Below are 21,874 nucleotides of genomic sequence, written 5' to 3'. Positions count from 1 at the left end.
TTATGACTAACAGAAGCCATTATATTCCAAAACTGACACATCCTGTTTCCTGACATATATAAATTATAGCATCAGCACTAATAACCTCCTCATAAGATGATTTTTACCATTCAAACGTTTGGAATCACTTGTTACGGTAACAATTGCTGTTGTTGAATTCAATAACAGGTTATATACAGTGTAGTAGCTTGAAATACTAAAAGCTAGACACCAGAAGGTGTAGTCGTATGCAAAAGTTTGAACACCCCCAGTCAAATTACGTTTTGTTGATTTTTTATGTTCTCTTATACAGAGAACTCAAATATGGAAATTTTATACAAATTTTAGTGCACAGTTTCAATTTATTTGCTGTGTTTAACCTATTGGAAAAAATAAAACATGAAATATAAAACGTGACATAACTTTTTTTCCCCAACATATTTCAGCAAATAGTAATTGTGCATTAAAATGTGCAGAAGTGTGTTCTCTGTAGAGGATGTGTTAACTTACAAAATCAGTGTGTGTTGTGTGTGTTATGTGTTAACTTAAAAAACACTTCACTTGATCAGGGGCGGCCAATCTATTGCATATGTTAAGGTGTTTAATTTAATATTTAATAAGTGTTTAATATGTTTCTTGGGAACAGCGAGAAGTTATAAAATGATAAATAATATAGTGTAATTATCTGCCATAAGATTTAATCACCACTTTTTAAATATGAAATTAATTCATTATAACTTCATTCTCAATGATTACCTTCATTCTCAATGATTACCTTCATTCTCAATGATTCTTTATGGAATCATCAGCTCTGTCCATTTTGACACAACAGAAAAATTCACATTTTTTTACAGAAAAATTTGTTAAAACCATTAGTTGACGCCCATAAAGTGGTAACACATCATTTTATATGTATTTTAATAAAATGCCTTTATTTAATTGAAAACAGTAATTTCATACTGACATAATTCATATTGACCTATCATATTGTCACGGTTATAACAAAACCTTGCATTTCTGAAATGGTAACATTTGTAGGAGAAGGAAATCCCTTTAAAGGGCCCATATCCTACATTTTTATTGCATTTTTTTTTACCCCTGAGGTCCAATTATAACTTTTGTGTGGCTTTATGTACCAAAAATGTTGAAAATTCATTCTGACGTGACTATTTTACAACCTCTCTTAACCACTTTGACTTAAGCAGGCTGTTTTATTTCTGGGCTTTTAAGACTGATATAAGTTAAATGAGCTTTGTTTTAATTGCCTGTCCTGCATTATGCTTCATTCAGAAAAACAACCTAGGCCTGGACACCTTAGAACATCTGTAGGCAGAATATGTGGATATATGTGAAGGAGCTGGTTCTTGTGACATCACAGAAACAATAAATTCAAAATGGGCTATTTTTGCAGCATAGCATCCATATATGGACTGTAAGATCTGAGGAGTCAATGACTCATTTTGAAAATGTAACAAGGTTTACATACTATTTTTAACTCTTATTTCCAAACAAATAAGAAAAGGTGTTTTTCCATGTTATGAGCCCTTTAATGTATAGTTGTGTGTAAAAGTGTGGGTCAGATGACATGTTTTGTTAATTTTCTAAGTGAAAATAAGTTACAGAGAACACACTTCTGCACATTTTAATGCACAATTACGTTTCTGTCCTGAATTTAACATATGAGGGGCTGTGCAAAAGTTATGGCACACTTAATTTATATAATTATGTTAAACTATTCTATTATGTTTAAATAAATAGAAATTGTGCTGAAATTTGGAGAAAAATACCATGTTTAGGTTCCTTATTTTCAGTTATTGTCACTTAGAAAAAAAACAAAACGTTTAACAGGGGGTGCCCAAACTCTTGCATACAACTTCATATTAAGGTAATGAAACGTTCATACAATATAAAAGCCAAGTACCATTTTCAAATGGTAATTAATTAATTAATAAATAAATAAATAAATAAATAAATAAATAAGCAAACAGAGTTGCTAGGTTTTAATATGATAGCACCAAAGTATAATTCTATATGTTAGCATCAAGAAACTGGCTGATAATATCTGCACTATTATGAAGGTAATATCAGCCAATTATTAGATTACTATGTGTTCTTAGGGCAAAAAAAAAGTCACGGCTGGGCAAGGTACCTGAGTGTCCATAACAACAGAGCAGCTGTTTGGGTGAGGCTGGAAGGGAGGGAAGCAAGAAGTTTGCAGTGAATGAACAGAGCAGTCGTTGTCTTGCACACTCATGGTTACTCCCATAATTGTTATTCTCCCCTGCGTTAGATATGTGAGAGCAGGCATGTCCTAGCAACGTGCTGAACTGATTAACAGGAAGCCATTGCAGTACATTCTTATTATAAAGGTGCCAAAAAAGTGTTCCTGAGAGTACTTTTGTTCCTTAAAGAAACCTTTTAATTGGGTCTTTTTAAAGAACTATCGATTGAAAAGTTCTGTACAGACCCTAAAGTGGTTTCCCACAGAAACCATGTGTTTAAAATGAGAAATTGCCCATCTTTATACTTCTAGCAGGTGTGCTTTTAATACATATTCCATCTTAGTTGGCTAACTTAAATTTAGCAACAACTTTAGTGTTGGCATTTCAAAATAGGTGTTACTCTATGAAAATACTCCTTGTTTGTGCTCCTTCTCACACAAAGTTCTCTCACAAAATGACTCTCAAACCACATCCTGTTGAGTTGCGCTTCAGTTAACCACAGTTAAAAGAGTTTGTATTTATTTACATATATATTTATATTTTGTGCCTCATATACATTCTGTAGTCATTGTAGAACAGCCCAACAATGGGTGCAAAGGACAGAATTGTCCCCATTTAGATCACGAGTCCATTCTGGAAGGTTCTGCATGTCACAGAAGAACATCTCCATCAACAATCACCATATGCTGCCAGGCTGAGTGCTCATCTTCAGTTCAGTGTGCACAGTGGTAGTGAGATAGCCCTGCCTTTTAGCTCACACCATTTACCCCCACTTGTCATGTCACAATGCATCCAGCAGCAACGTTTCCATTTCAAAAGCTGCCAGTTTGAGCTTTATCCGCAACCTCAGTGACAGATTTGCAGAACAAAGGACTTGCTTGGCCCCTAACCTGTCGCACGTCCCATAGTTTTGTCCTCAGGGCTCATTTTGTCCTTAGCCATAACAAATATTTGTGACTATTTAAGCCACACTTAGCAGAAGAAACTTGATGCATGATTGTTGAAGAAAGTTAAATTTTTTTTTATTCATTAACATGCTAATGATTCTTGTGAGCACAAGTAATCAGATTCTGCACTTTGAAGACACAAACTGCTGTGTTGAACTACTTTTCCAAATTCTGTGACCATTTCAATCACACTCAGCAGAACAAACTTGATGTGTGATTGCTGACAAGGTCATACTTACACTTAGAGATTAACACATGTTACTTAAACTTGCTAGCACATGTAACTGAACATGTGTTTTCAAGACACAAACTGCTACGTTGAAGTACTTTTGCATGAAAATCTGTGATCATTTAAACCTCACTCAGCAGGAGAAACTTGATGAATGAATGTTAAAAAGAAAGTAATACTTCATTCATTCTAAGATTAGCATGCTAATTCTTCTTGCTAGCATGTGCTGTCAAGACACAAACTGCTATGTTGAACTTCTTTTATAAACTCTGTGATCATTAAACCCACACTAAGCAGGAGAAACTTATGCACTATTATGGAAAAAGCAATACTTTATTCTTTCTGAGATTAGCATGCTACTTATTTGTGCTGGCACATGTAACTAAATATGCTTTCAAGACACAACCTGCAGTGTTGAACTAGTTTCCTAAATTCTGTGACCATTTTAACCACACTCAGCACCACAGCAGAAGAAACTTCACATGTGAATGCTGTAAAAAAAACATAATTTGAGATTAGCACATGCTACATACACTTGCTAGCATGGGTAATTGAATTTGTTTTCAAGACACAAACTGTTATCCTGAAGTACTAAAAAACTTATATTAAAATCTCATTTAAACCACACTCAGTAGAAGAAACTTGATGTGTGATTCCTGAAAAAGTCATACTTTGAGATTAGCACATGCTACTTAAACTTGCTAGCACATGTAATGGAATATGTTTTTAAGACACAAACTGCTACGTTGAAGTAGCTTTATATTAAAATCTGTGATAATTTAAACCACACTCAGGAGAAGAAACGTGATGCATGTTAGTCGAAAAAAGTAATACTTCATTCATTCATTCTGAGATTAGCATGCTAATTATTTTTGCTAGCACAAGTGTGCTGTCAAGACACAAAGTGCGATGTTGCACTTCTTTCATAAATTCTGTGATCATTTAAACCACACTAAGCAGGAGAAACTTGAAGCATGTTTGTTGGAAAAAGCAATACTTTATTCTTTCTGAGATTAGCATGCTAATTATTCTTGCTAGCACATGTAGCTGAATACGTGTTTTCGAGACACAAACTGCTATGCTGAACTACTTTTATGAATTCTGTGATCATTTAAACCACAAGTAAGTACAAATGTGATGCATGATTGTTGGAAAATGTGCTACTTTATTCTTTCTGAGATTAGCTTGCTAATTTAGTCTTGGCACATGTAATAGAACAGTGCTTTCAAGACACACAATGTTTGGGTAAACTATTGAACTATTTTTGTATTAAAATATGTAATCATTTCAACAAGACTCATAGGACAATTGATGCATGTTGTTGGGAAAAAGATTCAATTATTCATTGTGAGATTAGCAATTATTAGCTAGCACAGATAATTGAATAATATGCACTTAAACCACTATAAGAAACTACTTTTGTATTCAAGTCTGTGATCATTTAAACCAAACTCAGCAGAAGAAACTTGATACGTGGTTGACAGAAAAAGTTACACTTTATTTATTCATTCCAGGATTTGCGCATATTAATTCTTGCTAGCACTGGTTATCAAAATATGTAATTTCAAGATGCAAACTGCTATGATGTACTTTTATACTAAAGTCTATGATCATTTAAACCACAAACATCAATAGAAATGCATGAATTTGTAAAATAATAACACTTCAATTTATTTATACTGATCTTAACATGCTAATGATGCTTATAAGCAAATAATATGTGCTTTCTAGACAAAAACCGCTTAAACTAATGTTGCATTGTAAAGAATTGATGCGTGATCGTTGGAAAAACGAATTAAAAAAATATATATTTATTCATTATGAGATTAGCATGCTAATCATTCTTGCTACCACATTGAGTAATATGTGCTTTCAAGATTCAAACCGATATGTTGAACTTTTTTATTTTAAATTTATGATCATTTAAACCACATTCAGAAGAAACTTGATGCATGATTGTTGGAAAAAAAAGCTCACGTTATTGATTTTAAATTTAGCACATGCTAATTATACTTGCTAGCACATGTGTGACACAAACTGCTATGTTGAAGCACAATCTGCAGAAGAAACTTCAGGTGCGATTGTTGGAAAAAGGCATTCTGTGAGATTAGCACATGTGAAATTATACTTGCTAGCACATGTGATGAAACAACATGAGTGACATAAAAAAATGTGTGAAGTTGGAAATCATTGAACTTTATTTGTTTTGAGATTAGCACTCGCTACGTACTAGCACATTTAACTAAACAGTATTAAACTCTTATAATTTCTGCTTTTGTTACCATTAAGAATAGAGTATATGGTTTAACAAATTGTGTCATTTGTTTGCCTTTGTTTTATGCCTCGTTCTTTGTTTTTCTTTCAGTTGGGTTTATTATATTGTTTGCTATGCCTCATTTTAGAGCTAGTTTTTTTACTTCTTTATATAACCCCACATATCAGCTGTAAAAAGTAAATAAATAAATAAACAACAGCTAAACAAACGAAGGAATAAATGAATGAGCAAATGAATGAATCAATAAATAAATAAATAAAAGTTTAAATGGAATGGGAAAGAGTATCAGCCACTCCATTCCAAACAGGCCATGCAGAGGGTCTGTGGGAGAACAATGAAGTCAGCTGCTCCTGACACATCAAGACAAAAACCTCACAACCCACACACATCTCTCAGGCAGCCATTACACACCAGAGCTGTGTGCTGAATACACAATCACACTCACAGCCTCACCCTGAGAGACTCTCTGTACCTGCAGCCTTATACTTTCTGGGTGTGATATATACTTTTCATATATAAACTTTTATATACATGTACTTGCCTGTGACATTTTAGCAGTAAAACTCATGCCTTAGAATAGAATAGAATAGAATAGAATAGAATAGAATAGAATAGAATAGAATGTTACTATTCATTCATTCAAAGGTTAATGAGGACCTCTTATTCAACAACTGTAGCTCAAGCTTTTGTCTCTGATTTAATTGTGCTACAATTACAGATGAATTGTTTGAACCTTTGAATTGATTTTTCCTTAATTGATCAACAGCCATTGCCATGCTTTCTGCCCTACTTTATGCTTTTGTTCCTTGCTGATGTGACTAACTATTCAGGCTGATATTATCCCCGAGGGAATTACACCCCCCTCCCTTCCCCTGTTACCAAACAGTGACAACTCCACAGTGCTGAAAAGCACAATTCTGCTCCACTCTCAGTCAGGCGTATTACAGTCACATTAAACTGTGTGCTTGTCACAAGCACTATTTGAACCTTTCGGGTTTGACTGGATGGCTGGGTTGATGTTTGTAACCTTGTGTGGATCAGTGAGGTGATTAACAGCCGGGAGCGCCTTGTGGGAGGATTTTTTCTTTCTAAGTTAAACAGCACAGGCTAATCAGCTAAGCTAATCACTGAACAAACAAAGACACCTCATTGTTGCTCACTCTTTATCAGAATGTCTTCAGAGCAGAAGCAATGTTACTCTTTGCGCTTTTCATAGGCCACTCTTAGATGGACAAGAAATGACATGAAGTCTAAACTAAACTAAATAAAGATGCAAAGTTGTACTGTATTACACTATAACCTATGTAACACACATAATATCATTTTGCTGTAATTCTGACTCTGGTCCATGCGCTTTACTGCATCTACAGGCCAGTGGGGATCTTTCAGCAGGCAGTTTCATCGCTCCCAGACATAATAATGCCATTCCAGATTACTAGCTGCTCACAGAGCTTTTGTGGTGGCCCAACAATAGGAAATGAGCGGGAGGCCTCGGTGTGTCACATGTGGTGCCTTTGATTACCATTCTAGACTTGTTTGTATGACAGAGACTCAGGAAGAAGCAAGAATTCTCCAAAGGTGAAAAGGAACTACACATTATTCAAAACATCTATGTGCAAATACAAATGAACGACTACGCAAGCTAACAGATAAGGCATGCGGTATGTGGAAAAAAGAAGCTACGCTGTTACAGAGGGCTGATTTGGAAGCCATTTCAATGAGAATGTAAACTAGGCTTTGGCTTTTTCCAGCTGTTTCATTTGTATTGTGAAACAGTGTAGGAGTTCCTTTCATGTCATGATGTAGATAAGAGCTTAGGTCATATAACCTATTTCCCTTTTTATCATTAAAGTATTACTGATGCAGTTTGTCAGCTTCTGTGAAAAGAAATGGACATTTCAAATGGATTTGAAAATTAAAATAATTGTGTCATACTGCTGGTAAATGAGGCGTAATCACATTCACATTATGTCACAATAAAGAAAACACAAAACACTCTGGTGCTGTTGAATCACCATTAGCACACACCTGGGTGACGCTGTTATACATGAAAGAAAGTTTCAATGAAAAGCCTTCAGGCTTTTTGGGACAGGAAGTGGCACATTTGCTCATTGAATACATTAGATGTAGGTCTTCATAGCAAAACAAATTCATACTTGGTATATAGCAACAGCTTGGTCTTCTCTGGGTTTCTTTTACTGCCATTAAAGGAGTTAAAAAAAAAAAAACTTAAAGCCTTCATTGAATCATGTCTGAGTGTCTGAATGTTTACCCCCTTTTTTAACTTTGCAGAAGGAAATAGAGTGGGAGGTGTCCAGCCAGCTAGTTGAGTTGAGGTGTTCAGACAAATGCTGACTAGCATAGGCTGATGTGGATTTGTCTCCTCCCCGACAGCTGTGGTGTTCGGCTGAGAGCGTCCTCTTTCTTCCTCTTTCTCAAAGGAAAGGACAACAGTGAGCCATGAGCTCACAAGCCAGCATTTAAAGAATGATGAATAGACATATACAACAGTGTATTTCAGTCTGTATGTGCTTCAGTGGAATTACTGTAGCTAGCAAAGAATGCTAGGTTTGATTTCCTGACAGTGTTTGCTTGGATCTCATGAAAGAGATACTATGTTGACTAGCATAAAAGTTTTTCAGTGTCAGTAAGTGAGATCTTGAGTATAAATAAGTCTTCTAGTGCCTCTATTTCCTTTCTGGTTATGTTATTTTTTTAAATAATAGCACATACATTTGCCTACATCACTGTCCACTATTTTTTGTATTTCTGTAACTTTAGCTGTATATATGTATCGTTTCAAACATATATGCATGCATTATCTTAATATATTTTAAACTTGGGGCACTTTATTATACCGTTTTACTTCATGCTGTTTTTACATGTAAATGAGGTCCCACCTACCCCACATGCATGCTGTTTATCTAAGCTAAAGAGAAACTGTTATTCCACTGAAGCAAATGGGGAAAGACAAGTAGGTTTATCTACTGAATATCTTTTTAACAGTACTTTATAGGTCAGGTCCATATAAGGTAATAAAGGATATTATTGCTTATTGTCCATATGTCATATAAATAAATAAGCATTCAGCTAGAGATCATAAATCAAATAGGCAGTTGTATCACCAGAAGTCAGAATGTGGGGATAAAAATGTATCCTATTAAACCCTTTGAGTTATCCTTATAGAACAATAGTGAAATGGAGAAGGGCCTTGGGGAGATTCCAAAAAGCTTCATCTTGTGCTTCATGGGGGTGGGAGGATGGGGGAGGGGATGTGCAGTTTCATTCACATGCATAATATTAAGGAGGGAAGGAAAGGTGATCATTGGTAAAAGATTACCAGGTTAAGTCTTTTTCGATGAATGTGAAAACAACATGGCCTTGTCATCCATGCTAAAGGACTAGATTTGTAGGTCAAGTTGTACTTCTGTAATGTAAACTAGAAACCACAGGCTACTATACCACACAGGGCGGGGGTGGGGGCTTACAGCCAAAATCAATATTATTCTTTTCTTTCTCTCTTTTTTAAATTGTCAGAATGTCAGATTAATTGTCAGATATATATATATATATATATATATATATATATATATATATATATATATATATATATATATATATATCAGCATTAAAGGGAAATTGCACTAATTGCACTAATGTTTCTGAATGATAGTCCTTGAGATCTAAAGGTCATTCAGAGTGGTTTGCTTGTAGAGAAACTTACAGACTCTTATTTCTTGAATGATGTCTACAACAAAAATATAGCCATTTTATTTGTTATCCAAAACCACCAGTGAACCTACATGAGTCTTCTAAATTTTTATATGTAATGTCGACTATGGTAGAAGAGTAACAAATCTGAAAAATAATTTGATTTGGGGACTATTTTGCCTCACAATGCCCTGCATGTACCCCTACTCCATGAATGGATTAAAATACATTTTAAGCCAAAACTTTACCCCCAAAACTATCATAGAACAATGTGGCAGTGTGTATCTAACCATTACATGTAATAGCTTTTAGAGGCAGACGTCTGGTTCCTATCATCACCTCTGTGAATAATTCTGACTAGGCTAGCTTCTCTAGAACCGAGCGTTCCACACCTTTCTCAATGGCTTTGTTTACATCTCAACCCTTTAATTATGAAGATTTTTTTTGAAAAATCGGTGGCCTTCTCCTTTAAATATTGCAGTCACTGTAAACTGAACTGACTGTTGTGAAAGTTTAACGTTTGAACAAAGAAACTTCCCACCTCCCGTTTCTACAGAGCACTAGCTAAAATTCTGACTTCAAAGAAGTCATAACAAGGAAATAATGACAGAGAAATAATGGAGTCTTCCATAGGTTTTGCATACACCTCTGTGTCTTCCCCCTCCCCCAGCCCCACATGGCGTGTGCAGGATTGAAGTGAGTAGGGTAGGAGACATGTTAGGCATCAGTCAGTGCTCTCGCAAACAACACCCAATTTCCTGCTATTTCGTGACTCACTTTGGACTGTTGCTGGTGAAATGTATCAGTCGTGTAACAAAACAATAAAGAATGGCGATCTGTAGTTGGTAAACACCCCCAAACTAACTTATCCGCCCTGCTGCATACTGTATTTCAGCCATAATGACAGAATAATGCTCTATTTATATCACCTAACGCTAGACATTACCAAAAAGGCTGCTGGAATATGTCATGAAGAACTCATGTCTGGTGCCCACACATTAGGTCAGGAAACCATACAGAGCCACTGGCAAAGATTACAATGCGCGTCACGTTGTATTATACTGGTTTAACTGCAGTGCAAGTTTAAGAGAAAAAAGTATATATATTTATATAAACATTTGTGAACAGCAGCTTCCCCTCGTTCTGAGTTCAGGCTAAGTAAGGTTAAGATATGGAACAGGCTTTTTATTCGTGTTGATCAGTCCAAGCCGGATATGCTGAATGTAAAAGACAATGGGGTCATTGGAAACGTGCCTTCTTCGACATTCTCATAAACTAGTGATGGGAAGTTCGAATCAGCCAGTCGAACCGACTCTTTGGAAGTGTCCGTTTCAGTGACTCGCTCACCTGATTCAACACTTCATTTTCGTTCTTGGCTCATAGCGGTGGGGGCACAATGATTAGTCAACTTTATTCCTTCTCCTCCACATACAAAGACGTTCAAATCAGCGCGCGAATCTAATATAACGTTACTTTTTATCCACGAATGGACCCTGAAACACCTCTCTAAACGCATGCTGGCATGCCACAGAAAAGAGGAAGCCAGCTCCAGCACACAGAGAGAAATGTAAGTGAATTCAGAGGTTATTCTTCATATGTTATAATGTCGTATTGTACGTTGTGAAATATTGTGATTCGTATTGTTTCAGCGCACACATGGTGTAGATGCTGCAAAAAAGCCCAAGTTCGGTTCGGCCTGACTTGCGAGTCGGTTCGACCGGCTTACTAAAAAGAGCCGGTTCAAAGGAGTGATTCGTTCACAAGTCGGACCTCGCTATCTCTCATAAACGAGTTTTGCTGAAGAATAGTTTGGAGGAGCACGTGATCTGAGGTGCCCTCTATGTGAGCGCGCCTCGGAACGCAACAGCTGCACAGTGAGAGATTTGCAAACATTGAAAGCGCAGCTTTTTGGCCGGCTAACAATTGGCTAACGCAGCTAACCAGAATACGACTTAATATCCGAAGAACTTATATGTATTTAACTCTGACACACGTATCATTCCAAATACCTTCTAATAACCGTGTCTGCTATAGTAGCTTGAATACCTGACGAGTGAACATATTGGTAGGTACTGGTGAGTTCCCTATTTTTCCGTGCCTGTTACTTGGACTACTAGCTAACGTTAGCCAATTTTTTGGTGTTATCGCCAGACTAATTTTACATTAACCTACATGTCGAAGCTAACTCGCTTAGCAAAGCGTTGTCACTCCGTCGATAATGTATGTGTTTTTAAGTGTAGGAAGTGGACAGGGATAAGAAACTTGCTATCTTATTCAGTTAAGCCAGGAACTGCGTGGTGGACGGTTGATGCTGCCCTGAAGGAATCGTGAACTGAAACGAACCTGTAGTGAACAAATTTCGCTCTGCTAACTTCTGCTAGTCGCCACCTGAAGCACTGCTGGTCTTTGGCCAGTGTAGTGTGTAAATCTGCCAGTAAGTTCAGTCGTAGAGAGATGAATTCGAGATAACAGCTATGTTACTATTCAAATCGTTATCCAGTAAGGGATGGATTGGTTCAGCATACGTGATGTAAGCTAACTAACTCTTACAATGTAAGATGGTAAAGTAAGTTAACGATAGCTGTGGAAATTGGAATATAAAGTTAATTTGATCACGGATATAGTTGATCACTCGATTGATCTTTTCTTTGGTAGCAGAAGCACAGCTAGCTATTCATTTAACTTTAGATGAGCTACTGAAACCTGTAATTTAGCGGATTAGATCAGTGAACACCGAATCTCGGTGGACACATTAAATTCAGAGTTTACTATGTAAGGGCTTTATATAGCATAACATTAGATAAATCAGATCCTGTAAAAAAAAAGCAGTTTGAGGACTTGCTGATCAGGTTATCACGTGTCAGGAAATTATGGCCACTTAGTTAGGGTTACATGCTGCCAGATTCGAGTGTGTGAGTGAGATAGTTTATTAGCATTATGTAAGTTTGGGTGGTTTCACCGCTGATTTAGGGGCTTTTGTCCGTGTTATCTGCTCGAGCCACAGTCATGTAGCCCTAACTGTTTTCCCAACTTGCCACCTCTTCAGTCGTGCACTTCATTTATGCCCGAGGGCATTTTGTGAATACAACTCGTGGATGAAGGCAGCATTTTTTACAGTTATGAATAGTATTCATTTAAACGGATGAAAACGAATGGCTCACCAGTTCTTATAGCGCCAGAATCAGCTAAATGGCCAACACCAATAAAAAAGGCCAATATTAAAGCTCACATATATCAGTTGCATCGAGTAGTAACATTACCGATTCTTTTCGTCTGTTGAAAGGGTGGAGTCTGAGAGATTTAAAGTTGCTTTGCAGAATACGCCGAGATCATCTAAAACCGAATAGCTTTCTGCTATAAACAGCAAGCAGGTTATCCTTTCCACAAACACTCTTCTGCTACAGACACAGCCAGCGGTGTTTATATGCACGATGCAGAAACAGTGCTGGTATATTAGATCAGCCATGAATGTGACTTATACGTTCGAGCCTTTCATTATTTCGTCTTATTTTATTCCTCTCCTTTATTTTAAAACCTGTAAACATCTATCGATGAACTTGGGTGACTTGGTGGCTAGCACGCCGGTCTTTTGTATGAGCCGCATGCTAAAGCCCTAACAAAAGAACGAGTGAGACAAGCAACAGCTGGTCCTTAGCTGAGTCTTCAGCATGTCAGCCGGTAAAGATTACAACGAGGTGCTCTGACATAAAGCTATGGACTTTATTCCTGACGAGAGACATTTTTTCTGTGGTGTGAGTACAAAAAAAGTGATTCAGGCGTGCAGGGTTGGGTGACGTGGATGGCGACTTTTACGTTTGTTGGCTAATCACTTGTGGTGGGGGGAAGAACAGCAGGCCGACATGCCTGGAGAATGATAATGTGCTGTTTCATTAATCTAGCTTGAAATTTGTAGCTATCGTCAGCGTGTCTTGAAAAATAAGCCCAGTTAGGCTTCACTTTATCAGTCACGATGAACACATTCAGGAGGTGCATTTCTATTATTTACTTGTTTTTAGTGAACACCTCAGTTTCTTCTCAAAGAGTGGTAACTCAACAAATAGTTAACAAAGTGCTGAAGCTTCCTTATTCTGCCTTTTCATCAGCTACACCACAATTGCAGCCTGTTGGTGAACTGTGCAGATTTCAAAGGACAGCTGTGAAAGTGACTTTATGAAGTGTTTACTCAAACGTTTCGATCTTGTCTAAAATGACATTATTAGACCAGTTCCAGTGCTTTGTTCTGTTGTGGAGTCTTTGGTGTCTTTTTGGTGGTTTTGATATATCAGATTCATTCTTTGAAATGTGTTTAGGCTAAGTATATAGTTTTTGTTATTGCGATACCTATTTACGATAAGTATTTACCTTTTTAGAAGGAAAATTGGTCGGCTTTTTGACTTCTTGTGTCACTTTCACAGTGACTGTGAGGTAGATTGTTGAGGTAGAATGATTTCATATTAAATGGAGATGTGAAAGTAGAAAGTAGATATGTGACTGCAAATATCTTTCCAGCTCTAAGCACTGCATGAGTGGGCATTGTGTTGGTTGACTATAGGTAAAGTTGGACAGGCCGTTCCATTCACTGGCATTGTTTTAGGAAATTCTTCTAGAGGCAGTCGTAGCAATTGTTGGTTGACATTACGCTTTTTTTTTTGTCTTTGAGTTGACATTCAGGATCAGTTATGAGGGACTTCCATTTTCTGTATGCAGGCCATTTACAGTTTTATTGCAATTCTGGGTTTGTTGCAATACCTTGCTCTCTGTTCTCCTGTTGTGAGGTTACGTGTGTATATGAGGTTGTAGAAGTCTCCTGAAGTTGTAATGAGTAGGTGCATTGATTTCTAATGAGCAATAGCAGATACTATAACAAGAATAAATATATTGGCTTATGTCGTACAAATGATATTTAACAGTATTGTTGAGCTCAGATATTATTACATATTGTGTTACTATCACTGCTTACTTTTTGTTACTTTTCTTGTTAAGAATTCAACATGATCTGTTTTGGTTTATAATCTGTAGTTCAGGCTTGAGTGTATTATGTTCTTCGGAAGAGGCCACACCTGACATTCTCTCTCTCTCTCTTTCATTTCAGGTTCTGCCTGTCAGGACATAATTCCTTTTTGTGAATCACAAGATATCTGAAGAGATTTCACATGTAAACGCCTACCAGTGGCAAGCCTCAACTACTTTGTGTGTAGTTCGTCATGTCTCATTATAGGGGTACAGTGAAGCTTTCTGAGGATAATCTTTTTTGGAATTTCATTTGAAAACAGTGAGAATCTTCTGAACCAAGTCTTTTACATGAGAGCGACTTATAGAACCAACAGTTTCATATTTTTTCTCAAGTAAAAGGGTGTTAAGTAAAGCCTTTGACATGCCCACCCACCCTCTGATTCCATATGTGGAAAGTCCTGATGGGCTAGGCCATGATATCTTGAACCACAGTAGTGCTACCATGCCTGGGGCTGGCTCCAGTATGACGCCCCATGTCATCCTGGCGGAGAAAGCAGATGCGCAGGTGGCAGGCAGCCTGCCTCTGGACTGCATGTTTTGTGAGGAAACCTTTCAGAGTGAAGAGGAGCTCGGTCCACACCTCTTCGCGCAGCATCACACCACATTCCACGCCCCGGCCGTGCTACGGGTGGAGGCTGAACTCTTAAGCCCTGGAGAGAAAGCCTGCTCCAAGGCATGCCTACCCACCGAGCCTGAGGAGCAACTGGGTTGCATAGTGTGCGGCCAGGCCACTGAAGATGCGGCCAAACTAGAAGCTCATATGAGAAAGCACAAGGATTCCTTCATCTATTGCTGTACCCTGTGTGGCCGGCGCTTCAAGGAGCCCTGGTTCTTGAAGAATCACATGCGAACCCATGGAAAATCTGGGGCCAAGAGTAAGATTCAGGACATTGAGTTGCCTGTCACCATCAATGACATCATCCAAGAACATCCAGCATCACCTGCAGTCACAGCGTACAAAATGTGCATGGTCTGCGGCTTCTTCTTCCTCAACAAAGAGGTGCTAGCTGAGCACAGTAAAGTGCACAGTCGAGAACCAGAGGTGAATGAGGAGAGTGTCTCTGCTGACTGCCAGCCTGTTGTAGAGGCTCCTGCCTCTCAGGAAGGCTTCCTGCAGTGCCTTCAGCTGCAGCCAAGGTCCAGGGAGAATGCAGTGCAGAACAGCCAGCCTGGCCGCTGGATCTCGCAACTCGACCCTTTCAATACCTACCAAGCCTGGCAACTGGCCACTAAAGGCAAGATTGCTGTAGGCCCGAATCTTAACAAGGAGCTCAATGCAGACTCTAACTCAGACAACGAGGACTTCGGTTCTGATAAAGAAGAGCTTGGCTCTATCTGGGACTCAAGCAGCGGTGACAAGCCAGTGAGGAGGGGCCTTAGAAATGAACTGAAGCCCAAATTCAATGGTGGAGAGACCCATTTGCAAGATCAGAAGAGTCTGATGCGCAAAGATAAGCCAACAGACTGTGAGGAGTGTGGGAAGACTTTCAGGACTTACCATCAGCTAGTGCTGCACTCCAGAGTTCACAAGAGAGAAAGAGGTGGAGCAGAGAGCCCCACAACACCTGTGGAAGGAAGGGCTCCGAGCGTGGGCTCTGCTGGCAGTCCATCACTGGACCAAGTGGAGGAGTGCTCTGAGGATGGCTCTGAAGAAGGGGTACCTGGAGAAGTTTTTCATTCAGGTAGAATTTGGCTGATGTTTATCTTTTAAATCTCTATTTTCATTTTAGACTAGTTTAGATACAGTTGCATCTAATCTGTAATGCTTGTTCATTGTTGTAATTCATTTTACAGTTTTGTTTTGAATTGTTGATAAAATATGCAATTGCAAACACATACTTTGTTTTTGCTTATGTGCAATAGAGATTTTCAAGTTGTTTTTTTAACAAAGGGTGTGGCAGTGCCTTTAAATGACCTCTTTCTGTTTGAAGTAACGACTCATTTGCCTTGTTAAGAAGTGATTTGGGGTAAAGCAAGATTCTCAACAGCTCCCCCTTGTGGTTATTTAAGAATTAATCTCTGAAATGACAACGTTTTTCTGAAGTCATTGTTCTGTTATTCTACTTTAACCTTGAAATTTATTTACTTTTTTGCTTTAACTTCTGTTGAAAACAAGTTGGCCTGCTTGTTGGAAGTAGACTAAGTATGTGTTGTTTTCAATTTACTGGCAGATAAAAGTGAAGATGGCTCACACAAAATGAAACTGAAAATTCTTGCTCCAAGGAAATGCTGTTACTGTGGCAAGACTTTCCGTTCCAACTATTACCTCAATATTCATCTCAGGACACACACAGGTATGAAGATTTTTTCTCTGCATTTTCAAAGAATGTTAAATATTATCAAAAATGTAGATTTTAAAATTTCATAAAGAGTCTCTGGGAACACGGCACTTCCTTTTTGAAACAGATTTGCTAATCTTGGGATTGTTTTTGGGACACTTTTTTTCTGTGATTGCTAACTGTCTCACTTCTACTTTCTTTAGGTGAAAAACCTTACAAATGTGAATACTGTGACTATGCTGCAGCACAGAAAACCTCTCTGAGGTATCATCTGGACAGACGTCACAGAGACAAGCCTTTTACAGAGATCCCCAACATCCCCGTGAAGGGCCGAGAGTCTCCCAGGAATGTGGATGACAAGCAAGCTTCAAAATCATTTAAACAGTGGCCTGCTCCGAGCCCCGTTTCTGCCATTATCAAACATGAAGCAGGGCCCAGCCAGCCAGGCATTACCACTACCAGCTCTGTTGTCCGTGTCAAAGAGGAGTGTGGGAATATGTCTGCCACGACTCCTTATACACCTCCTAGCGAGGCACACATCAAATGCCCTTTGCCCATCAACCTTAAAGCTGAGGGGAAAGAGGCCTCAGAGGCACCATTAAATCTTTCCCTGAAAGCATCTTTGTCCATCTCTGCTACCTCAGTGCCTAGGAACATGTTACTGACCAACTCATGCACTTCCTGTGCTTATGAAACCCTTTACCCTGAGGTCCTGCTCATGCACAGGAAGCTTATCCATAAGGAAAACTTGGATATGAAGAAAAATGGCTACAGGCCCCCCCTCAAGCCAAAACGGTACACCGGCTGCCCTCCAGCCCTTGAAGGCCGAGATGTCACCCCTTTGCCTCACATCAACAGAAAACACCCTCGCCGGACCAAGTCCCCACCACCCCAGTCGGGAAGGTCTGGGGAGAAGGTCCAGCCTTCTAAACCTCCTCAAATGCCGAAGACTTCTCCTGCAAAGGAGCCTTGGAGAGACCCCCAGCACAGTACCCAGAGAAGCCGTGTTGCCGAAGGAGGTGCAGTCATCCAGCCCAGGTTCTCAGACGTGGCGGTGGAATCCATCAGAAAATTCAATTCTCCTGTGACTGTGGACAGAGAACCGTCCACTCAGAAGCCTGGACCGGCTAGAACCAGCGTGATCTGGCCCTCTGAGGCGGCCAGGCTGTGTCTTTCAGACCGCTTTAGGAGCTTGACACAAATGGACTATGGTGAGCCCTCCAGCAAGAGGCTAAAGCCTGCAGAGCCTCTTCAGGGCACTGGAAGGATCGGGGACGAGTTCAGTAGACTCATGCCCTCAGGCAGGAATGTGAAAAGCGTGTTGCAAGGAAGCTTGCCCTTGGCTCCTGTCAGAGTGGCTCCTGCAGTGTCTGGCAGCAGCATTGAGGCGGACTGGAATGTGATCAACCTCCTGCGCACCTACACACCCAGCGACCTGGCCTCACTCTACCAGCCCGCTGTGGCAGGCTCCAGCCACACTGCCGGGAATTCACCCAGTGCTGGTAAGTGCAAGCATGAGGTAACAGTTGCTGAATTAGACTAGCTCTCACTTGTGAGGAATTGTGAAATACTTTGTTATGGGAGGTGTTGGTACAGCCTTGATTGTAAACATGAGGTTATTTTCTCTAAATTTCAGTATAGATGTGTAGGTGTTTGCCTTATTATGTGTTTACCTTCAGTATATCTTATAATATATAACTCTGTTACAGTAAATAAAATTTCAGAGTAGAGGTGGGCAATATATAATGATGATGATGAAGATGATGATAAATTACATCACAGTTTACCTTTCTGGCCATATTGAAGATATTGTTAGTACTGAAATGCTGATCTGCATGTTTCACTACAAAGAGAACAAAATGTGTTGTGTTTAATTGGACATAGTGCAGTATGCAAAACATTGAATAAAAATCTAAGTCTGGTTTTTGATAGTACTTTTTGAATGTGGTCCTACTGGGGCTTTTTTTGTTCCTTGTTACTTTTGAAACTAAAATATTGTGATAGGTGATACGAAAATATGAAAATAGCACCAGGTAACACAATATTTTACCACCTCTACGTCGAAAGAGATTGAAAACAGTTGTGCTATAGCAGTTAAGTGAGCTTATACGTGTACTTTAATGGTTTGCCGAACACTTCATTGGCTCCCTCATGCTCAAATTCTCCCATACTCATATGATTTACAGTGCTGTGAAAAAGTATTTGCCCCTTCCCGATTTCTTCTGTTTTTGTATGTCACACTTAAATGTTTCAGATCATCAGTTTGTAAATGGTGATTTCATTTATTTAAGGAAAAAAGTTAATCAGCCCTACCTGGCCTTTTGTGAAAAAGTAATTGCTTCCTTAGCTACTAAATCAAACAGTTAAGCAAATTTAGTTGGCTGTTGGGTTCCGTTTCACTAGCCACACTCAGGCATGGTTGCTGCCAGGCCTGTTGGATCTAAACATCACTTAAACAGAACCTTTCTGGCAATGTGAAGCAGGCTAGAAGGTCTCATAAAGCAATACATGATGCCACATTCTAAGGAGATTCAAATACAGATGAAACAAAGTCATTAAAATCTAGTGTGGAAAGGGTTACAAAGCCATTGCTAAGGCTCTGGGACTCCAGCAAACTGCAGTGAGAGCCATTATCCACAAATGGAGAAAACTTGGAACAGTGGTGAACCTACCCAGTAGGGGTCAGCCCACAATAATTTCAAAAAGAGTGCACTGATAACTCACCCAGGAAGTCACAGAAGAACCCAGATGAACATCTAAAGAACTGCAGGCCTCACTTGCCTTTGTTAAGGTCAGTGTATATGATTTCACAATAAGAAAGACACTAGGCAAAAATGACATTCATGGGAGAGTTGCAAGGCACAAACCACTGCTGACCAAATAGAACACAAAGGCTCGTCTCGCATTTGCCAAAATAGTCCCCAGGACTTTTGGGATTATATTCTGTGGACTGATGTGTCAAAGTTGAAACCTTTTAGAAGACATAGGTCCCGTTACATCTGGCATAAAGCCATAAGAACATCATACCAATAGTCAAACATGGTGGTAGTAGTGTGGTGGTCTGGGGCTGCTTTGCATTTGCAGCACCTGGATGACTTGCCGTAATGGAACCATGAATTCTGCTCTCTATCAGAAAATCCAGAGAAGTTAAGGTTTTGGAGTGGCTCAGTCCTGACTTAAATCCCATTGAGATGCTGTGGCAAAACCTTAAACGGCCAGATAGCACTCTCAAACACTCCAGTGTAGCCAAATTAAAACAATTGTGCAAAGAAGAGTGGGCCAGAATTCCTCCACAGCAATGGAAAAGACTCATCTCAAGTTATCGCCAGCGTTTGATTGCAGTTGTTACTGCCAAGGGTGGCACAGCCAGTTATTAGTTTGTCAGATGGGTTATCTGAATAAAAAAATCTTCAAATAAATCTTCAATAAATGGAATGATCATTTAAAAGCTGCATATTGAATTTACTGATGTCTTTATTAAAGTTAGTTGGATGATCTGAAACATTCAAATGTGACAAAATAGCAAAATGGAAGAAATACTTTTTCACAGCAACTTCTCTGAAGAACAGTTCTCAGAACCATTTTAAACAGAGCAGTCTCAAAGGGAGCTCAGAGGCATCTGTATCGATCCGTGGCCAGTTATCCTTACAGGCTAAGCTATTAATTACACTTGGTCTTATCGTTAGAAATAAATTAATAGGGGCACATTTTCAAAGGGTTACTTCTTTTGATGTAATGGGTGCCATGACCTCAGCGATGGTTAACTCGGTCATGTCTCTTATTAAATCTGGAGGGCGGCTGAGGACCTGTGTCTTTAATGAACGCCCGTATATGCTCGTCTCCCCAGGGAGCAGGCCCTTGCTCTTCCCTCATTACTCCGCTAGCATCAGTCAGAGGAGAAGTCACCCCAGCCTGCTGCCTAACAGCCGTTCGGCTCCTCCTGACGCCAGCTCTTAGAACTTGACAATGGTAAATTTTCACTGGCAGATGTCAAAAAAGGAATTTGTGCTGGGGTTCACATTTTAAAGCTAAAGTTTAATATTCTTTTGTTCCTCAGGCTTGAGATATTTGGATAAAACCACCGCATCCGCTTCCACCATGATGATGACGACGACGACTACTAGAAGAAAGGTTTAAGTTAATGACAAACAAGAACATGTATTTGAAACATGCTCACTCCAGACACTACTTCTAAAGGGACAGCCATGTTACTTATATTGAGCGTGTGGTAAGGGGGATTCATCTGTTATCTCGGCCTTGGCCAAGAAGCAGAGCGAACTTGGGATCAGGCCTTGAACAGTGTTGTTTTCTTGTCATAATGTTCCATTATGTCAACAGCTTACAGATGTGGTACCGCACTTAACACCAAACATGACTTATCATGCACTCCTGCTTACTCTACATGGCCGTTGACTCTTGAATCAACTGTGTTCAAAATCAGATGCTTCGGGGCAGTGCTTTGATTGCCGGAAATCTTGAACTAACAAGTGCCTCTTATACTTGATCGGAATGCTGTTACACAAAGGTAGCGTAGACCAAATAAACTAAGGGGAACTTGACCCAGGTTCGGTTCAGACAGATAAAAAGTATGTTTTGTACATGTTAAATGAGACATTTCTATTTCTATTTACACTGTGCAGGAAAAAAATACATAGATCTACTTTATATTGTGCAGCTTCTGAGAGTTTTTGATCTTGCAATTAAAATGTTTTGGTTTTTTCCATTGGTGCAAACGAAAGCTGCTGTGTTTTTGTCTCGGAACTGAGACGCATGAAACAATGGTGACGTACTGTGTACATTTATTTTTCTTCCGTATTGGGACGACAAATGCAGGCATTGTACGGAACCTCTTTACTGTGACAAAACCAGATGTGCCATCCTCAGGTCTGATGGACAAATAGAACTGTGACTTAGTCTTGCCTTAGTTGTGTGCTAAGCCAGCTCTGTGTGTAGGACTTTCTTTTGGTTTGATGTTACATTCTCACATACCTGAATGTTCTATTTGTGTTTTGCAAAATCAAGTCAAAGATGTGTATTTATTTTCTTGCATCTTGCTTTGTCTTGTAGATGCGTGTGGCAGAGGTACTGGATGCGATTATGCTGATTAATTTTTTTTTATTATTTTTTATTTTTTGGAGCACATGACGGTGGCTTTTCTACTGACCTGTCTGTTGTGGTCTGCTTTTTTCAGAAACTACCTTCCCCACCTCCTTTAAAGG

At 39.1% G+C, this 21,874-nt stretch overlaps 1 protein-coding gene across 2 annotated transcripts; it reads left to right on the top strand.

Moving 5' to 3' along the window:
• The first annotated feature begins 11,061 nt into the window (after window positions 1–11,061).
• On the top strand, window positions 11,062–21,661 carry znf217 (zinc finger protein 217). Of its 2 annotated transcripts, XM_036592038.1 has the most exons (6): window positions 11,062–11,428; window positions 14,456–16,058; window positions 16,548–16,670; window positions 16,859–18,157; window positions 20,503–20,624; window positions 20,713–21,661. In XM_036592038.1, exons 2-5 carry the CDS (start codon window positions 14,738–14,740, stop codon window positions 20,610–20,612), a joined length of 2,853 nt encoding a protein of 950 aa, XP_036447931.1. In that variant the 5' UTR covers window positions 11,062–11,428; window positions 14,456–14,737; the 3' UTR covers window positions 20,613–20,624; window positions 20,713–21,661. The 2 variants fall into 2 exon arrangements, with proteins under 2 accessions (XP_036447931.1, XP_036447933.1); XM_036592040.1 differs by lacking the exon at window positions 20,503–20,624.
• The last annotated feature ends 213 nt before the right edge of the window (window positions 21,662–21,874 follow it).

Source organism: Colossoma macropomum, unplaced genomic scaffold (assembly GCF_904425465.1).
Source record: "Colossoma macropomum unplaced genomic scaffold, Colossoma_macropomum, whole genome shotgun sequence".
Lineage (NCBI taxonomy): Eukaryota > Metazoa > Chordata > Actinopteri > Characiformes > Serrasalmidae > Colossoma > Colossoma macropomum.
This window is presented reverse-complemented; position numbering and strand designations above follow the sequence as displayed.

Bases quoted from the DNA above. Each gene is read 5' to 3' on its own strand.
- znf217 (XM_036592038.1), top strand. From the start codon at position 14,738: ATGCCCACCCACCCTCTGATTCCATATGTGGAAAGTCCTGATGGGCTA. The intron at 16,671-16,858 runs GTATGAAGATTT...TACTTTCTTTAG, and splicing joins TCATCTCAGGACACACACAG to GTGAAAAACCTTACAAATGT. The intron at 18,158-20,502 runs GTAAGTGCAAGC...TCGTCTCCCCAG, and splicing joins CGGGAATTCACCCAGTGCTG to GGAGCAGGCCCTTGCTCTTC.